Source organism: Lissotriton helveticus, chromosome 6 (assembly GCF_964261635.1).
Source record: "Lissotriton helveticus chromosome 6, aLisHel1.1, whole genome shotgun sequence".
Classification (NCBI taxonomy): domain Eukaryota; kingdom Metazoa; phylum Chordata; class Amphibia; order Caudata; family Salamandridae; genus Lissotriton; species Lissotriton helveticus.
In genome coordinates this window covers 296,412,241-296,431,825 of record NC_136067.1, presented here as the reverse complement: position 1 = coordinate 296,431,825, position 19,585 = coordinate 296,412,241, and the positions used below count along the sequence as shown (strand labels likewise).

Sequence of the window (19,585 nt, the reverse complement as noted above, 5' to 3'; positions counted from 1 at the left end):
AATTCTGTTTAATGTTTTTTTTTCCCCTTTGAACTGGAAAAAAACCTGAAAGTTTCTAAGGAAAGCTGCTATTGGTATGCAAGCATTTATAAATGCCAGTATCAATTTTTGAAAACATCCAAGTGAAATTAAGTTAAATGGCCCTGCAACCCAAACCCTAAAATTTCTACAGTTAGGTGCATCAATCAAGATCTGACCATGCAGAACAAGAGCCAAAGGCAGCAGAGCACTATACATGGTGAAAGGCTAGGATACAGTCAATAGGCAGCTCCGAAGGTTCTTTCTGAAAGGAACTGCTTTGCGTTTTGCAGTAGAGGTGCTACCAGGCAGTCTTAGTTTTTGTGGCAATGTGCTCCAGGATGAATACAAGTGATTTTGCACGGAGTGAAAAGTGGGGTTCGATGCGGGCAAGGTTCGTGTTATTGAGCCAGGTTTACTATTGATTTGCGTGTTTTTGGCAAATAACAGGAATGGTCTTAGTGAGTTTGAGCTTCAGGCAGGTGCTGAACATACGTCTCTGGATGAGCTGCAAGCAGTGCTTTAGACAATGTATGTTTTATGGTCGCTGGTATACATGTATACTCGCAAAGGACCAAAGGTCACAATAAAGCTCAGTCTACCCAAGAACGAATGACCTGCGATGGACATCAATGCAACCCTGTAGCAAAGTAACTTAAAGCAGCAGTAGTCTACTCCCATTTCAGTAGTAGCTAAAAGCGGTCTCATATGCATTGTACTATAGTGCAATACGGGTCGGCCTGTTGATCTGGCCTTGATTTTCAAAAAAATCCAAAACCACAATGTTTCTTAAAAGATTTTATGAAAGTATAATCTTATCACAAATAAAGATACAATTTAATTAGAAACATGCAATCATCATTTATCACACTTAAAATCTGGTATACTGTAGTGTGCCCATTTCTTGCATTCACAGCATGCTGCAAAACCCTTTCTACTCTCCTGTAAAAATGTTTTACCTTTTTGTAGGAATCTAATAACCGGTCAGAAACATAGGTTCATGGTGTACGAAAGTGCAAAAAAGTACCACAGTCCTGAACTGCATCATTATCTTCTCTGTAAACACTTGGAATTGATTTGTTTTGCCGTTGAACTGATTGCCTTCGGGACAGTTATAATTGTGTGGGTTACAATACATTTTTGCTAGAAATTAAGGCAATACAATTTCCTTACCAGACTCTGGAAAACACACAAGTACAAAGAAATGAGAAAATATTTATTCCAGGGCTACGATTAAGTGTTTGTTGAAAATAAATGCAAAAATATGGATGGCTCCTAAACACCACTTATCTAAGCAGCTTGCAGGATAAATGAAAAACAAATCCACTCCACAAGTAACAGACAATCACTGTCAAAAGCACAATCGCTTTAGGCAGGTATGTAAGGAGGTGGGGGGTCCTTTTCAGGCATCTTGACTGCCATTTCATAAGATGGAAGAAGATACTAAAAGAGAAAAAGAGAAAGTCTTTAGTAGGAACATAACTGAAGGTGTGATTTAGTCTGCTTATCACCAAGGAACCTTCCCTCTACAATCACTTGCGATAGAAGGCTCACTGTTTCTTTAGTTTCTAGTCTGTGTTCTCTTGGCTACGTAGGAAAAAGGAAGTCTAGCACTTTTCCATTTATTTTTCTAAATTGTATCCGAATTTTAAAAACAAAATCTCTAAAATAGGACTCGAACTTCGCTCAAAACAATTGTACTGTGCCTAAGAAAAGTCTAATAAAATGCACGTACCTATGGATTCTTTTAATCCTTCAAAACGAATGAGTGAGAAGTGAAATGACCACCCAAGGCTCTGATTAGGAGTAAGGAGGAGCAGAATTCCAGAACTGAATTCTGCTCGGTGTGATTTTGAGTGGGATGCTGTACACATACCTGGTTTTTCCAGGCGTTTGAACACCACACCGGATTACATCCGGTGGCTTGGGTGAGGAGTGAGAAAGTGTAAGAGGCTTTGGCTGATGCAACAGCCAACACAAATTCACTTTCTGGCGCGGAGGAGTGGGGAGACAGGAGTGAGGATTTAGCTGGGGGGGTGGTTTCAAGTGCTCCAACCAGCCAAAACTTAGCTTCTATTCCATAGTCATCTCCCTCCATTGCATGTATTTATCACCTGTAAATGTGTCTTAAACACCAAAGAAATGGGAATTCTATATGGCTTAATCACTGGTAAATCTGGTCCAAAAAGGAAGTCCGAATTTTATAGCGTTTAACCTGTAATTAAATGGTACCAGTACGATGTTACTGCATGGCTATAGTCTTTTTTGCATGTGGAGTTACCACCACACCAGCACAGCGCAACTCCTAAATCGGGCTCTAAATGTGTTCCATCTACATGCATCTAATATAATGTTTACCTGAGGAGGAGCTTCAAAAGCAGGGTAGACCGCTATCTCCGGCAGATTTCGGTTGTTGATATATTTGTAGCAGTTCCACACACAGTTAATCAAATAGGCCTGTAAAATAAATATTCGAAACTAAGAACATTGGCTACTTTGATGTTTTCTGCCTACTTTGATGTTTTCTGGTGAAAATACAGCATTTTAAATACGGTTCTAGCACAATTAAAAAATACGAGAACTTCAATGACTAGGATTTCAAATGAATTTCAGAGCTATGTCTCTGGCAGTTTCCTGGCACCAAAGCACTGTTGTACCTATCTGGCATGCCTTATTTTGTCAGACCTTACGGAGACTCCTTTACTAACAATATCTTTTTTTATTTCACTTAAAGAAAACTTTCTGGAAAAAAATAAAAGTAATAAAACATTGATGCCACATGAACTACTTGGCTGGCCTGTTATATTTTGTACTGTATATATTTAATGTGAGGAAATGAAACGCACTACGTCACAGTTTTGTCTGAATGCAATTATTTATGTTTTTTGGACAGTGGTGAAGATATTCAAGTTGGTTAATACTGCTCTTAGTTTTCCTTTTGTGCTGCTCATTCTTCTTTCTAATAAGCACTAATAACTTTAGGCAATCGAAACTGTTTAACAAACAGTTGTATATTCTGTAATAGGATAACATTACTGTTTACAACATACAACAGAGGGGCAGGAGGTCATTTTACACTGATGCGGTGTAACTTTGCTATCGCAACACAAAAGAATCCCAACTTACCTTTAAAATTATTAGGAAAACAAAAAACACCAGGACAATAAACAAAAGACAGCTGGAGTCCAGAGATAGCAGGTCATCTTTGTATGGGAAATCAGGCTATTTACAAAACAAACAAAAAAACAAATTAGAAAACAAAACAAAGGTTACAGCATTTAATGTAATTGTGTACATTTTAGAATAATTTATTTCACTAGTAATTTCTCATACGGTTTATGCTGCGGTGAACATGAAAATGCCTACGCTACGCACTTAAGCAACAGACAGTAATTAAGTGCACTACTTGACAGTCATTGAAAGTTTCTCATGGGGAAGATTTTACAAAGTACTTTGTATATTCCATGGGAAACAGCACCTTACTACATGCAGATTTTACATTTCTGTGCGTTTTACTGACTACTCTTTTTGCTTCCCATTTTCCTTTTTTAAATTATGAGCATCTCTTTCAATCTTTATAAATTATAAAACAATGATCTACTCTTCAAATGAAACCTTTACAAAAACCTTTCATAGTTTCCAGCTCCTCTTGATACTTGGAAATCTCTGAACCACTCATCCTTCTAATTCATATATTGCACACTGAAACATCCCCCTCTTTCCTCCTCCTGTCTTCCTTTCTATTCTCTCTTCACCTCCCCAGCCTTTATGCTGTTTTCTTTCTATGGACACATATATGCAATAAAATTGGCACCCAAGAGTTCTCAGCAAATCAAATGTATAGATGTAGGCTATCAAGAGTAACGAGCCAACATTTAGATTCACTGACAATACAAGTATTAGATTACGCTAATCTCTACCTCTATTGTGGAACCTAAATACACACACATCCTTTGCCACACCTTAAACACCAATCACAAGTCCACTTTATCTGCTGACCAACAAATGTAATATTTCATACACATCTAAGTATTCACATAAGGATACAAACTTTAGCATTCAAAGATAAACTACAGTTTCTGGGCGTGAAAAGGAGACCCTTTTTGGTTGAGCTTCATGGTACTTGAACAGAATCCACACGTACGACAAGTGTAATGGATAGAATTCTAGATGAGTAACAGTGAATTATGGGAATGTTTTTCTCCAAGAGGTTCTGAGTGACAAATAGACAAGGAGAGCAAAGCTCAAATTGGCATACTTAACATGGGCACTTCTTTGTGACCCAAAATGTGAAAAAAATACCTTACTGCCATCCTTAAACAACCCCCACCACCTTCCCTACCTTCAGTACCTATCCTGCTGCTGTGCTATCTGCTTTCAGTCAAAGCATACAAGCAGCACTGCATCCACAGGCTCTCAGGGAGATCTGTAAGCATGGACTGGAAGGCTTTTATGAGATAGTAACAGTGTGTAAAGAAATTCGCTAACAGTTGCTGCGTCATAGTAGTGAATTATCACATTTAGAATCTGGTGTAAATGACAGAGGTTTCCTATGAAAGTAATGCATTACAATCCAAAAATAATCTTGTTCAATATCGACCCTCAAATGTATATTTCAAATCTAATACGGGAGGTAAAAGACTCACAAATATATACCCCACATGCTGCTGGAAAAATGACTAGAAAACACGGGGTCGTGGCCCTGACCCAGTAAGGCTAAGCCCTATACAATGAAAAAACAACACATTTGCCAGTACTGGATTTTACTTTGTCTAATTTGGAGTGACCTTTATGAATAAAACGTACCGGTCCGTTTTATAAATTACGTCACTAGTTAATTTATTTCACTAATGGAAAAATTCTTTTAAATCATTTTATCAAACCATGTTTCAGGAGATTTTTTGTGTATATATGAACAGAAAAAGAACAATACAATTAATAACATCAACATTTTTCAATATACAATATCAATACAACATTATCACACATCCTACCCATACTTTGGCCACGTCATACAAACCTCATTCATACAAAACCACATATATATACACAAAACAGGCTTTTAAATGACCCTATGTTAAAGACACTGATTATTTGTACATATGAACATTCTTAAATTCCTTAATTTAGAGTCCTACTCCGTCAAAATCGTCATTTGGACATAAATCCTTATTTACAAAACCATAATCGTCTGTTTATTCAAATTGACAATGGGTCTGGTCAGGTCGACGCGTTTCGAACCCTCAATTGCGGGATTCTCCTCAGGACCAAAATCTCTACAAAACACAAAACATATAAACTGATTAAGAACCACTACTGGACTTCACTGGATTGATCGAATGAACGCCTCCAACCGGAAGTCGAAGCCGTACCTTGTAAATAAGACTGAAATCCCTTAGTAAAGTTAGAAGGACACAAATCCCGCTTGATACACTAGACAAAAAACAAACAAAAATAGACAGGACTTCTGTCAAACACATTTGTTTCATCAAGACGAAGGCATCTAACTGTATATCACAGTAAGCCACTCACCTAATTATTCCTGTAACGGGGCCATATGAATCTGAAGGGAGGAAAACAAGGAGAAGGAGGAGGGCGTGTTACTTATTGAACCCGCAACAATCCTGTGGTGGAGGAGACCAGAGCGCTGCCATTAGGCATCCTGGGTCCTAAAGAATTTGCCTTTCTGCAGAATAAACATCCAAGGACACCGATGTTTTACGTCCTTCCTAAAATGCAGAAGGACGAAAGGAACCCCCCTGGCCGTCCGATCATCTCGGTTTTTCGCCTCATTAATGGAAACAGTGTCAAAATACATTGACTTCTTTCTCAAGCCATTTATTGAAGAGATTCCAGAACATTTAAAGGATACAACGGCTTTCCTTAATCAAATAACATCTGTACAATTTGACGAGACAAGACAGCTAATGGTGACTATGGACGTAGTCTCATTATACCACAGGAACAAGCTTTGGCAACCCTTACATTCTTTTTAGAGCAAAGAGAACGACCAACCAGAGTTCCCACGAACTTTATAGTCCAATTGGCAAAATTTGCATTACAAAGAAACTACTTCCAGTTTGATACAGATTTCTTTTACCAAACCAAACGGGTGGCCATGGGCTGCCCCTTTGCGCCGGAATTGGCAGTTTTGTTTATGGTCCTTTATGAAAATACGTTTATTTACAATAACAATCCATATGCCGAATACATCATGAAATACATGAGATACATCGATGATGTATTTATGATTTGGTCAGGGACCAATGTTCCCTCTAATTTTTTTCTTCCGTGTGCGGCAATGGAGGGTCTCTGTGCGCTGCAACCATGGCTATGTGCGCCAGGAACCAAACCACGCGTGTCTGCGGCGCCAAATGGCACTCCAAAATTTTACTTTAAAAAGTGAAAAGATAGTGCATTTTCATACATACAGCGCCACAATAAGGGTCTTAAGGGCAGTTTGCAAAATTGGATAAGCACTCTCCCCTCCACCATCTCCCACCACACTCTTCCTTCTCTCTCCTCTACCCTCTATCCCCACACTCTCCTCCCTTTCTCCCCTCTTTCCTCAATCTCCCTTCTTTCTCCTCCCCTCTCCCATCTCTCCTCAAGGTACACACGACTGTCAATGAGCACTAACACAGCATCATTTATACCATTTCGGCATTAGTCAACACCACTAGTTTTTCCCTGTTGCTCTCATCTTCATCTCCCCCATGGTTACTCCTTTCCCAGGTCTATCTCCATTGCTCTGCCTTCCACCTCTCATGCCTCTCTCCCAAACTCATCTTCTCCCTTTCTATGCTCAACTCTCTCCCTTTCTATAATCTCAGACTCCCTCTCCTGCTTCTCTCTTGCTTCGCTCTTGGGCTCCCTGTCCGTACTTCTCGCCCCTGATACACTCTGTCTCCCTCTCCATGCTTCTGTCCCCTGCTGCACTCTCAGGCTCCCTGTCCGTGCATCTCACCCTTGCTTCACTCTTGGGCTCCCTCTCCGTGCTTCTCTTCCTTGCTGCACTCTCTGCTCCCTCTCTGTGCTTCTCTCCCCTGCTGCACTCTCGTGCTCTCTAGAGATGTGGCCTAACGACCAGAGCTGCCATCTAAGTCACGTAAATACAAAACATGTTGCATTCCAAATGCTATAGGTGTCACATTCGCGAAAGTTATAACTATTGGCATTGTAAATGACAAAGCTATCCATTTAGCTATTTTAAAAACCAACACATAAATAAAATATTTGTCATTTACAAGACAAATAGCTCTAACTTTTCTAATGCGAGACCTATTGCATTTCCAATGCTTGTTGTGCCTTTCTGTCCTGTGTCCAACTCGTTTTTGGTGCCCTTCTGCCCCACTCGTTTTTTTGTGCCTTTCTGTCCTGTGCCCCACTAGTTTTTTGTGCCTTTATGCCCTGTATCTCACTCGTTTTTAGTGCCTTTCTGCCTCTCATTAAATCAAACTGTTGTTAGTAATAATGGTGCTTTAAGAGGCACATTTACAACTTACCCTCCTAAAAAACTGCTTGAAAGGACTCTCAAATCTCACTGTAAAATGATTTCTCTTTAAACCCGGACAGGTTTTGAAGAAAGTTATTTGTTCAATAAACCGGCTAATACAGTCTTTATAAATGTAGCTCTAATGTTCACGAACCCAAATGATCAAACTCACATAGTTAAAACTGAGGGTTATTTGTGAGTGAGGCAGGAGTTGGAAAAGGATTTTGGTGGGCACACATATCTGATTAGTCAGTTTCACTGCAGGTAGCTGGACTCTGAGGAGAAGCCTACCATGCATAACCAGGGCAACTATTCAATCTGTAGGTGTTCAGAAGCATAAATGGGAATTGTTTATCATCACACGAAATAGCGACAGTATTCACTCTCTTCCTGCAGTAAATGACCTATATGCACCAGTGCATGCACACATGCGAGCAGTGTTGTAAGTGCAGCAGTGCTATAATGCATTGTCCTAGGTACAGCGCTTACAATACTTTGTGCCTTTCTGTTCGGTGTCTCACTCGTTTTTTGTGCCTTTCTGTTCTGTGTCTCACTCGTTTTTTGTGCCTTTCTGTCCTGTGCCTCACTTGTTTTTTGTGGCTTTCTGTCCTGTGTCCCACGCGTTTTTTTTGTCTGCTGTGCCTAGAACTGAAGGACCTTTAAATAACAAAAAAGGGTAGAAAAGCCTGCATTCCAAAAGACAACCCTAATGCCGTGGATTTTAATTGAAGTGACTTTCCCGCTCATTCCGAAGGTCTCTGAAGAACAGCAGAGAAAGAGGAGACGATTCTTCCCACCCACGTCTCCCACCCAGGCTGTGTAGTAAGGCGCTGAAGGAGGAGGAGCTGATGCTGGTAGAGGAGGAGCTGGCGGAATTTGTCCGAAGAGGAAGACATTTTTGCTCCGACATAAAACATCCCTATAAAGGACTCTTCATGGCCAGGCAGCAGTCTTCCAAAATTAGTGCTAGGAATTAGCAATCCCCAGCCACTAATGCACATTTCACCTATGCAAGACTCACCATCATATAGTTCTCAACTAGCTGGTAATGTTGAACAATCTCCTACACACTCCTCCCGCCCCCCGCCTCCCAATAACCACCAGTTCTCCCGCCCCCGCCTCTCGCCCCCCGCCCCTTACCTGCAACTCCTCACGCCCGCAGCGCCGTCACCACTGTTAAAAGTGCCTCATGTCATGTTCGCGCCGCTCGCTTTGTAAAAGCGGCGGGCGGCGCGAATCTCTTGCGACGGCCTGTGTGCGCGCTCCACGCTAGGTGGTGCGCGGTGACGTCAGGGAAGACGCGCGCGCGGCCTAGAGGGAACAGTGTCAGGGACACAAGAAAAACTAAACGAGTTTATGACTTGGATCAACCAGAGGATGGAGGATATTAAATTCAGTTTTACCTCTAACAAAAACACCACTTTCTTGGATGTCAAGGTATATGCAGTAGAGGGGACTAGGGACAACATTGTTTCGTAAACCAACAGATCGAAACAAAGCACTCCACTATACCAGCCATCACCCCAGAAGTCTGAAACAAAACCTGCCCTTCGGGCAATTCCTTAGAATCAAGAGGAACTGTTCAAACAAAGAGGAATACTTTTTTCACGCTAATGGAGCGAATATTGGCGAGAGGATACCATAAAAAACTATTAAAAAACTCTAAGGAGAGCATGGTGGGTCTCTAGGGAAACATTATTACAAAAGAAAGTACACCCAGACAGACAAGAATTGTATGTGTTTCAACATTTGGCCGCAACGCCCATCAGTTGCGGAAGATGGTGATGCAAAATTGGCACTTGGTTAAAAATCTACATACTGATTTCAGGGAACCACCACTTTTCGCTTTTAAAAAGGAAAGAAGCGTGGAAAACCACATTGTGAGGGCTGCGTTGCCTCCTGTTTCAAAACCAACACTAAGAGGTATGATGGGGTTACCCCCAGTTGCGGGCCACCATAAGTGTGGCAATTGCTCTTGCTGTGCACAAACAAACGAAGGAACAGTGTTCACGTTTAATGGGATTCACTGGAAACCAGAGACTTTCACAAATTGCCAGACTAAGAATGTAATTTATGGAATTACATTTCCATGCCCTAAATTATACATAGGCAAGACCACCCAGGAGGCACGGCAACGGATCATACAGCACAAATCGAGAATAAGGAAGGAAACACTGAATGCACCATTGGTACAACATTGGTTGTCAAAAAAACACAAGGAAGAGGACCTGAAATGGACTATCATTTCTAAAATTGAGAAGGACCCAAGGGGAGGAGACATAGAAGGCAGACTTGGTCAACAGAAAGCATTGTTCATAATGAAGTATGGTACAGCGGTCACTGGACTGAATGAGATATCCGAGATATTTAATCCTTGAGAATGCACTACCGAGGGGATAACAATACCCTACAGGAAGGTGTATTGGGGCACAATTGAGGATATTACTGTTTTAACCTCACTCAAACACACTAGTAAGGACTGGGCCGTAGGTCTACAACCTGAACACCATTTGAACAAGTGTCAGGGTAGGTGGTGTGGTTAAATCCCCAACAAATAGGGCAACATGCTAGGCTACCACGATCGATCTTTTTGAATCAAGGAATATATATATATATATTTTTTTTTAAACTTACATTTATCTATGAACGTGCTATCTAACTCTTATCGTGTTTAATTGGGCCAAATTGCCCCACATGTTTTTATACACGAGGTTGCACCAGTATGAAGGTTGTTCATGCTCAAAGTTTTCTTTGCCTCGATGTTCCTACTACGATCACATGATCCCATTGCAAATGAAATACTGAAAAGAGAGGTAGGACTACGTCCTGAGCAGAGCGCCGAACAGTGTTTTGAGCAGACACAATCGGTAAGCAGCTACTAACAGCGTGGAGTCACCTCTAAGCGTTTCGACGGTTTCCTAGACTATAACTTTCCCCCATCTCGTTTATGTTCCCGCACAGGGCCTCACCAAAAGACCCCTGTTGGCATCTTCCAAATAACTCGGGCGTAGCACTAAGCCGCACACAGCCCCGGTAAGCAAGCTGCAATGGCAGCGCTCTTGTCTCCACCACAGGATTGTTGCGGGTTCAATAAGTAACATGCCCTCCTCCTTGTTTTCCTCCCTTCAGATTCGTATGGCCCCGTTACAGGAATAATTAGGTGAGTGGCTTACTGTGATATACAGTTAGATGCCTTCGTCTTGATGAAACAAATGTGTTTGACAGTAGTCCTATCTATTTTTGTTTGTTTTTTGTCTAGTGTATCAAGCGGGATTTGTGTCCTTCCAACTTTACGAAGGGATTTCAGTCTTATATACAAGGTACGGCTTTGACTTCCGGTTGGAGGCGTTCATTCGAGCAATCAAGTGAAGTCCAGTAGTGGTTCTTAATCAGTTTATATGTTTTGTAGAGATTTTGGTCCTGAGGAGAACCCCGCAATTGGGGGGTTCGAAACGAGTCGACCTGACTAGACCCATTGTCAATTTGAATAAACAGACGATTATTGTTTTGTAAATAAGGATTTATGTCCAAATGACGATTTTGACGGAGTAGGACTCTAAATTAAGGAATTTAAGAATGTTCATATGTACAAATAATCAGTGTCTTTGACATAGTGTCATTTAAAAGCCTGTTGTATATATATGTGGTTTTGCATGAATGAGGTTTGTATGACTTGGCCAAAGTATGGGTAGGATGTGTGATAATGTTGTATTGATATTGTATATTGAAAAATGTTGATGTTAATAATTGTATTGTTCTTTTTCTGTTTATATATGCTCCTGAAACATGGTTTAAAAAAAAAAATGATTTAAAAGAATTTTTCCATTAGTGAAATAAATTAACTAGTGACGTAATTTATAAAACGGACCGGTATGTTTTATTCATAAAGATCACTCCAAATTAGACAGAAAGTAAAATACAGTACTGGCAAATGTGTTGTTTTTTCATTCTTCGCTGGAAAAATGACGTCACAGGACTTTTAAGAAGTCATTAGCTCATGTTTGCTGCTCATACTGGTCCCTAACTGAAGAAACCTACAAAACACAGACATTATTGTACTAGGCTATAGAAGCTTCTTTTACATTATCGCTCATAAATTATGCTTTCTACAGCATTCATTATGTAGAAGTTTGGAAAAGATGGACAAAGCTAAAGAGTGTTATTACCCATTTCACTCAAAAGAAACACCTGCATGTCAGTAAGTTTGAAATCTTGAGTACCTGCAACTGGAGCATGGGTTCCTAAAACACAAAGACTTAGTGCTGAAACTCGTGTTGTGTTTATGTCCTTGCGTCTAGATTGCAACGCAGTATTCCATAGCAGTGTGTTCAGATTGTGGAATCGTGTTAGGCAGTCTGGAACAGTACGAGGCTGGAAGAGGAGTGTCCAGCTTGTCCTCCTCGATATACAGCTGGGTTCTTATTAATTAATAAACCTATGAATTTTACATTTTGTGATGAGTCTTGCTTCACAACATTGGCGACGGGCTGGTCAATTTGAACCCAGCAAGATTGAACCCACATCACGCTTTTGGATGCTGTTTGGCGGAAGTTTCATCTACTTTTGTGGAAAACGTAACTGTGGCTGGATAACTGTGGCTGGAAGACGGATCGTTTTTACAAGCAGAAGTAAGCGAAACGCTTTGCGGGAGGATTTACCTTGTTTCTATAATTGGGTTGTCTGCACCTTGACTCTTTTGGACTGGCAGTTTCCTGGCGGTTGAAGGGTTACATGGTTTAAAGTCAGTGACATCCTTTGTCACCCGCCAAGTGTGAGCGACTTGCGACGTTCAGATTATCTTCTATGTACACGTCTACGTATTGCGTGTGACGCAATTGCTGGGGTCTAAGATTTGGTAACCTAGCAACGGTTACTTACAACTTCACACCTGCTTCTATGTGCTTACGTGCTTTCTACATTGTGACGCCACTCGTCCAGCAAGCTTGCTAAAGGCATCCAGCTGTATCCAAGCAACGATCGTATCACGGAAACGCCTGATCTTGTTACACAGAAACGCCTCGTTACAATTTTTTTTTTTAATTTCTACAAATTCAATTACGACTTTTTAAATGAGTGACTGATACTACGTTTCAGACTACGGTGATACACACACTGTATCTTTGACTACGAATGCAGGTATTCTTCACGGTTCGGCTACTTCCACGTTACAAACTACGGTGATACACACACCGTGTATCATATTTTTTGGGTATTATATCTTCTAAAGCTTTATTTTCTTGGCGAGTTCATTAGTATTTCTGCTTTCACTTTCATTGAACCAATTGTTGTATGCACATTTTAATCTTTATTTTAAATATAGTGTAATTTATTTGGATTTCATAATGGCTACAATGAATCTACCAGTTCCCCAAGCATTTTTGGTGAAAGAAGGTGAGGTTACTAGTTTACAATGGGAAGAATGGAAAGATTTAATTATTACTTAGAAGCTTTTGAAGAGGAAGATATGTCACCTGAAAGGAAAAAGAAAATGTTACATTGTCTAGGTAAAGGAGGGTTACGTATTTACAACTGTATGGAAAAGAAAATCAGGAGTAGTGACGAAGGAGATGTTTTCGTACATGCGTTAGCAGACCGTGATTCTTATTTTGCACGTACATTGTGTAAAGCTGTGCACCGATACAACTTCTATAATCGTAAACAAGGTGCAAATGATAAAGTAGAGGATTATGTAGCTGCATTAAAAAATTTAGCTTTACCAGCTAAATTTGGTACAATTGAAGAGGAACTGATTCGCGATCAGTTAAGTTGGTTATGCATTGCAACAATACACATTTGCAAGACAAGTTATGGATAAACGGTGACTCCAGTCTACGAGAAATTATTGCTATAATTTCTAAGGCTGAACTCACTTCCAGGTGTGCCAAAACTGTAGTTTCTTCGAATAGTTTCGCTCAAAAAGATGAAACCATTAAGATTCTGAGAACGCGTCCCAGTCAAGAAGAGTTTAATAAGAAGAAAAATGACAGATGTTGTAGTTATAGGAAGGAAAAATGTTAAAAATTTGCAAAATGAGGGGATAGTAGACTTAAGAGGTAAATGCTACAGATGTGGTAGTTTGATCCATCTTGATCATGATAAGAAAAGTCCTGCATTAGGACAAAGGTGCACTAACTGTAATGTACTTGGACATTATTGTCGTGTGTGTCAAAAGTAATCTAGGTCTGTTAAATGTGTTGTTAAGTATTCAGGTGAGAATGAGTGTTCAGACACTGATGATGTTATTTGCATCATAGAAGAATCTACTAACAGTGGGGGCACTATTAGGAAGAAACCTGTATGCAATATTGCTGTTGGTGGGATTTCAGTCACACTCATGGCTGATTCAGGTTCTCCGTATACAATTGTAAATCAAAATACTTGGGAGAATTGTTTAGAGGAGGATCTGGGGAGTGTTTTACAAAGACCTGACATTCACCCTGTTAGTTACACAGGCGAACCTATCGATTTAATTGGATTAAAAAAATTACCTTTGGAGTTCACAGGTAGGCAGGCAGATTGCAAACTATGTTGCTAGATCTGGTCCTTGTGTCCTAGGATGGTGGGATCAGGGTGAGTTAGGAATAATGTTAAATCCCAACAGTGCTGACCCAGTTTTAAGTGTAACTGATACTGATAACAAAATGTGCTGTCTTATTTCTAAATTTCCAAATGTATTTTCGGGCAAAGTTGGGGAACTGAGAGGTTTTTCTCAAAGGATTATTCTTAAAAAAGATGCCCGTCCTTGCATTCATAAGGTCAGAAACATTCCCATGGGGGTCAAAGAGGAGGTTATTAAAGTATTAAATAAACTTGTTCAAAATGGTTTAATTGAACAAATTGAATCTTCAGATTGGGTCGCTCCGTTAGTGGTCGCGCGTAAGGCCAATGGCCGTATCCGCATATGTGTGGATTTGAGAGAATTGAATAAGAACATTTTTAATGATGTTTTTCCACTTACCAGGATTGTTGAATTACTCTCTGCCACCAGGAACAAACAATTATTCTTCACTATCGACTTAACCTCCGCTTACCACCAGGTTCCCCTTCATGTGGAAAGCAGACACCTCACAGCTTTTATTACTCCTATTGGCCTTTTTCAATTCAAGCGAGTACCTTTCGGTTTGGCTTCTGCCGCTTCTACGTTTCAGCGGTTAATGAATCGAATTTTTTGTGATACCAAGAATTTAGTTTTTCAAGATGATATACTTGTTATGGGTTCTGACAAATGTGAGCATGACAATACCCCGATTAAAGTTCTAGAGGTTTTAGAACTTAAAGGACTTACAGCTGAAGAATCTAAGTGCAAATTTGCTAGGAACTGTGTCACTTATTTAGGGCATGAAATTAATTCTAAAGGGATTTTTTCAAAATCTGAACTAGTTGATGCCATTAAGAATGCCCCCACTCCTGAAAATAAAGATGAGTTTAGATCTTTTTTAGGATTAGCGGAATTTTATTCCAAATTCATTTATAATTTCTCTGGGAAGATGTACAATATCAGACAGCTTCTTAAGAAAGCTTGTTTTTTCTTGTTCGCTTGATTGCCAATCCAGTTTTGAGTGCATCAAGAATGATATTTCTTCTGCTCCAGCGTTCACGGGTTTTTCTCCCAATCTTAAGAACATCATTACCACTGACGCTAGTGGTAAGGGCCTGGGGACGGTGCAGTCTCAGATCCAAGAAAATGGTAATGAATGTGTGGTGGCATTCGCTTCTAGAGGTCTCACCAACACTGAGGAAAAATACTCAGTGATTGAGCGAGAAGCTTTAGGCTGTGTGTGGGCCCTTAAAAACCTCAAGCAATACATCTGGAGTACGTGTGTAACTGTTAGGACAGATCACAAACCTTTGACCAAGGTTCTCACATCTAGAGGTCTTAGTAACGTTTCTCCTAGGATTTCGGGAATGTCTGTACAATTACTTGATTATGCTTATGATGTAATCTATGTTCCTGGTGTTTCGAAACAGGATTGCTGACTTTTTGAGCAGAGGTCCCCTTCAAAATGCTAAAGAAGAAAAGAATGAATGGGATGATTGGATGGTAGCTTCTGTGTTTAGTAATGAGTTACAGAGCATTTTTCATGATTAATGGAAACAAAGCCTAGCAAATGATTCAACTTTGGTTACGGTCAGCAACCATGTCCAGAAAGGTTGGCCTACAAATTCTATGTTAGAGAGGAATTTATTTCCTTTTTGGGAATTTATTTCCTTTTTGAGAATTATTTGTTAATCAGAAATGGAAGACTTGTTCCTCCAGTGGATTTTCGAAATAAGATTATTAACCTATGCCATGAAGGTAATTTAGGGATTGTTAAATGTAAGGCTAGGATCAAACAATCTTATTGGTGGCCCGGACATGATAATGACATTGAGAGGGGAAAATGGAAATTGTGTCCAGTGTATCAATTCTGACAAGAGTTTAACAACTCACAAAACTCCTTTGCATCCCATAGTTGTTCCTCATATGTCTTGGGAAAGAGTTGGGATTGATGTTTTTGGTCATGTTAGAAATGTTGAAAATGTGTCCAAGTACATAATTGTTGTTGTAGACCACTTTTCTAAGTGGCCTGAATACAAAATTGTTGACAAAGCAGATAATGAATCGGTACTCTGTTTCTAGCGGACGTATTTGGCTGTGAAGGTCTCCCTAAAGACATTATTTCTGATCATGGAGGACAATTTATCAGTGATTCTTTAAAAAATCTCATTAAGGAAGCTGGCATTAATCACAGAACTACTTCTATATATCACCCAGAAGGGAACGGTTCTGTAAAACGCTTCAATAGAGTTATTGAGGGCGTTATTGAAATGTCTTTTAGTAATTGCTAGTAATGGGAAGATGAGCTAAGAAAAACAGTCAATGCTTACAGAATTACTCGTTGTGAATCGTCAGGGTATTCCCAGTTTGAACTCATGAGGGGAAGACTTCCTCGTACGAAAGACAATATGGGTTGGTTAAAATGTGCTGATTCCGTAATTTGGAGTCAAGCTCTCCAGGCTGATGAAGGCTGATAGCCAGAAACCGGTCCTTGGATGCTTGATTCCGGTCTGGGAAAGACATGGCTTGGTAGTTCGGACTGGACTGTTCCCATGAGGCACAGGGTCAGAGCTGATTTGCATATAGCCAGTGTCTAACCCAGGGTGGTGTGGAGTGCAAATAAACGATGGATTTAGGCCCAGATGCTTGTACAGGGGTGAATGTATGACATTGTTCTACATTCTGTCCATCAACTGTGTTTTTTGCAATTTTCACCCCGAGTGGGCTGGGTATGCGCAGACGTGAGTCCCAGGCTCTCTACACCACTGGAGTCAAGCTATCCAGGCTGATGAAGGCTGGTAGCCAGAAACCGGTCCTTGGATGCTTGAGTCCGGTCTGGGAAAGACATGGCTTGGTAGTTCGGACTGGACTGTTCCCATGAGGCACAGGGTCAGAGCTGATTTGCATATAGCCAGTGTCTAACCCAGGGTGGTGTGGAGTGCAAAAAAACGATGGATTTAGGCCCAGATCCTTGTACTGGGGTGAATGTATGACATTGTTCTACATTCAGTCCATCAACTGTGTTTTTTGCAATCCGTAATTTGGAGGGCAAAAAAAGTAAGGAAGTCTTTAGAAGATACTCAAACAAAAAGACGTATTAGACCATACTCGCAATGTAAAAAAAAGTGCATCATAGGTGACATTGTAAAAGTAAAGAAGGGGAGGCTGACACGTAAAGGAGAAAGTACCTTTTCTGCTCTTTTAAAAGTTATCAAAGTAATGTGAAATTCAGCCTTGTTAAGTGATGGAAAAGTCTAGCATGCTAGTCGTATTGCCAAATTTAGAGGTGAATTTGAACCGAATACATGTTACGATGACCATTATGTTCATCGTCCAATTAAGTACGATTGGATCCAAGATGCCACTTGTAACACTATGTCTGCCTCGGATGTTGCAAGAGATATGAGTTGTGTTTCTGTTCCCAATTCTCCATGTGTTGGTGAGGGAAAAAGGGAGATTCATCTTGCTTTCGCAGTAATATTCCCAGTTGTAGTTTTGAGTCCAGCATCAACCAAGGATCTTCACGTTCATGATGGAAATTCTGATGTAACTAGAGCTAGAAGAAATTGTGTTAAACCACTCTACTTAAATGAGTGCATTACACAGGTTTGTCGTTAATTCATTCTAGCATATCTTTATTTTATTTTGTTCTCATTACAATGTGTTATTAGTTAGGATTACATCAAACTTGTGATTTCTATATAATATTGAAGTGTATTGTTTTAAATTGTTTTTATTTGTTTTAAGGAAAGGTGAAGTGTTGTGTTTAGGTCCTTGCGTCTAGATTGCCACGCAGTATTCCATAGCAGCGTGTTCTGATTGTAGAATCTTGTTAGGCAGTCTGGGACAGAAAGAGTCTGGAAGAGGAGTATCCAACTTGTCCTCCTCGATTTACAGCTAGGTTCTTATTAATGAATAAACCTACAAACTTTACATTTTGTGAAGAGTCTTGCTTCGCAACAACTCGCAGATGATGAACTAAGTTAATTCCATATATTAGTCTCACTTAGTAAATAACTTGCTTCAAACATCTTTTGAAAAACGTAAAAAACAGATTATAAAAAATGACGGTAGAAAAGGGTCACTTACCAACTGTTCTAAATAGTCTTTAATTCTTGGCAAGTATGTAAGAGAGCTTATGGCTACAAGGCAGCAGAGTGCAAAGTCAAAGAGTTGATAGCAGAAAAATGGAATCAGCCAACCTCCTCGATGCTTTTATGAAAGAATAAGAAAGTCAATTAGTTTGTCCAAAAATATTAGAACATTTTAAGATGGTCTTACTGAAATTAAAAGATGTACTCACAGCGATTGACCCGTACACCATCATGGCACTGATTGTAAACATGAGAAGGGAGATGGCAAAGAGAACACAAGCATTTTCTGTGTGAAGAGAAGCAACAAGAAAGATTAACATTTGACAAAATTAACTTTAACCAACTGACTGTAGACATTTCCATGGTTTTATTAGAACAAAAGTTCAAACAGATCCACCACTCTTAAGACAAGCATTTGCAAAGCCAATAGATTTTCCACCTATGTGATTTCTATCAACTTTGTCACGGTTTTATTTATTTTAACATGTTGCACAGCAGGGCGAGCTGCTGAGCAACATAGCTTGAAGAGAGAAAAAAAGAGCTAGGATGTGGCCAGCATTGACCGCGTCATAGCTCTTTTCAAATTTTAATTTAAGCCATTTTGTAAAGCAGTCCGCCATAGTCCACTATAGCGCAGACTCATACTTTTGTCGGCTATCTTGCGAGGGAGGTGTTTAAAAACTTAAACTTATGGGAGGTCACTGTGCTGCCTTTTTTGTTGGGTGATAGATCAGTAAGTATGGGTCATCTTCATTATCAAACTTCAAAACAATCACACTGGGTGTGGGGTGAGACTAACTTTCAATTGGTGATCCTCTCGCCAGGTCACATTCACTTTTTACTTGATAGATTTTTATGCCTGAGGGGTTACAACGCCATTGGTGACAAATCTAAGCATAACATGGGGATAAAGTGGCAAATTTGGGAGTGCCCGAGGCCTATTAAGTGAGGAGCAGCACATTTGAAAATGCCTTGAGAAATGTTAATCGTTGGGGGTGCGCTAGGTGGCACTAGACCAAGATGGCCGAGCGCGAGTGAGGCTCCTGCCTGGCAGAGCTGAAAACCATCCTTCAATGCCATCCTGACCAGATAATGCTCGCTGTGCCCAACATAATCGGCAGCACGCTACAGAGAGGATTCCAGCGATACCTTACTCGCCCCGCTACTGCCCGCGGTGAACATCCTACAGGCGGCGTTGACTGACCGCGGCCTCCCGCCCGACTTCGCGGGGGCCTCAAGTCCGAGCGCCGGCTAGGTGAGACTGGGGATTTGGGGCCTGTGACTGTGGCGCGGCCCTGGAGCGGAGGGGCTTGCTCCTGATCACGAACGCAGCATTTTCCAGCGGCGGAGACGAGGAGGAGTGCCCCCGCTGCGCCTGGGTCGTATCGCGTGACTCCCTGTTGCGGTGATACCTCAAGGAGCCGCTTGATCTCGGGCCTC

At 40.5% G+C, this 19,585-nt stretch overlaps 1 protein-coding gene across 1 annotated transcript in view; it reads right to left on the bottom strand.

Moving 5' to 3' along the window:
- Positions 1–803: 803 nt before the first annotated feature.
- LAPTM4A (lysosomal protein transmembrane 4 alpha) overlaps positions 804–19,585 on the bottom strand; it is a 68,707-nt gene continuing 49,925 nt past the window's right edge. Inside the window, exons 3-7 of the mRNA XM_078647741.1 lie at positions 18,355–18,431; positions 18,141–18,263; positions 3,145–3,240; positions 2,377–2,475; positions 804–1,461 (exon numbers count right to left, since the gene is read on the bottom strand). Coding sequence (XP_078503867.1) covers positions 1,387–1,461; positions 2,377–2,475; positions 3,145–3,240; positions 18,141–18,263; positions 18,355–18,431 — 470 coding nt within the window. The 3' untranslated portion in view covers positions 804–1,386. The remainder of the gene's footprint in view (positions 1,462–2,376; positions 2,476–3,144; positions 3,241–18,140; positions 18,264–18,354; positions 18,432–19,585) is intronic.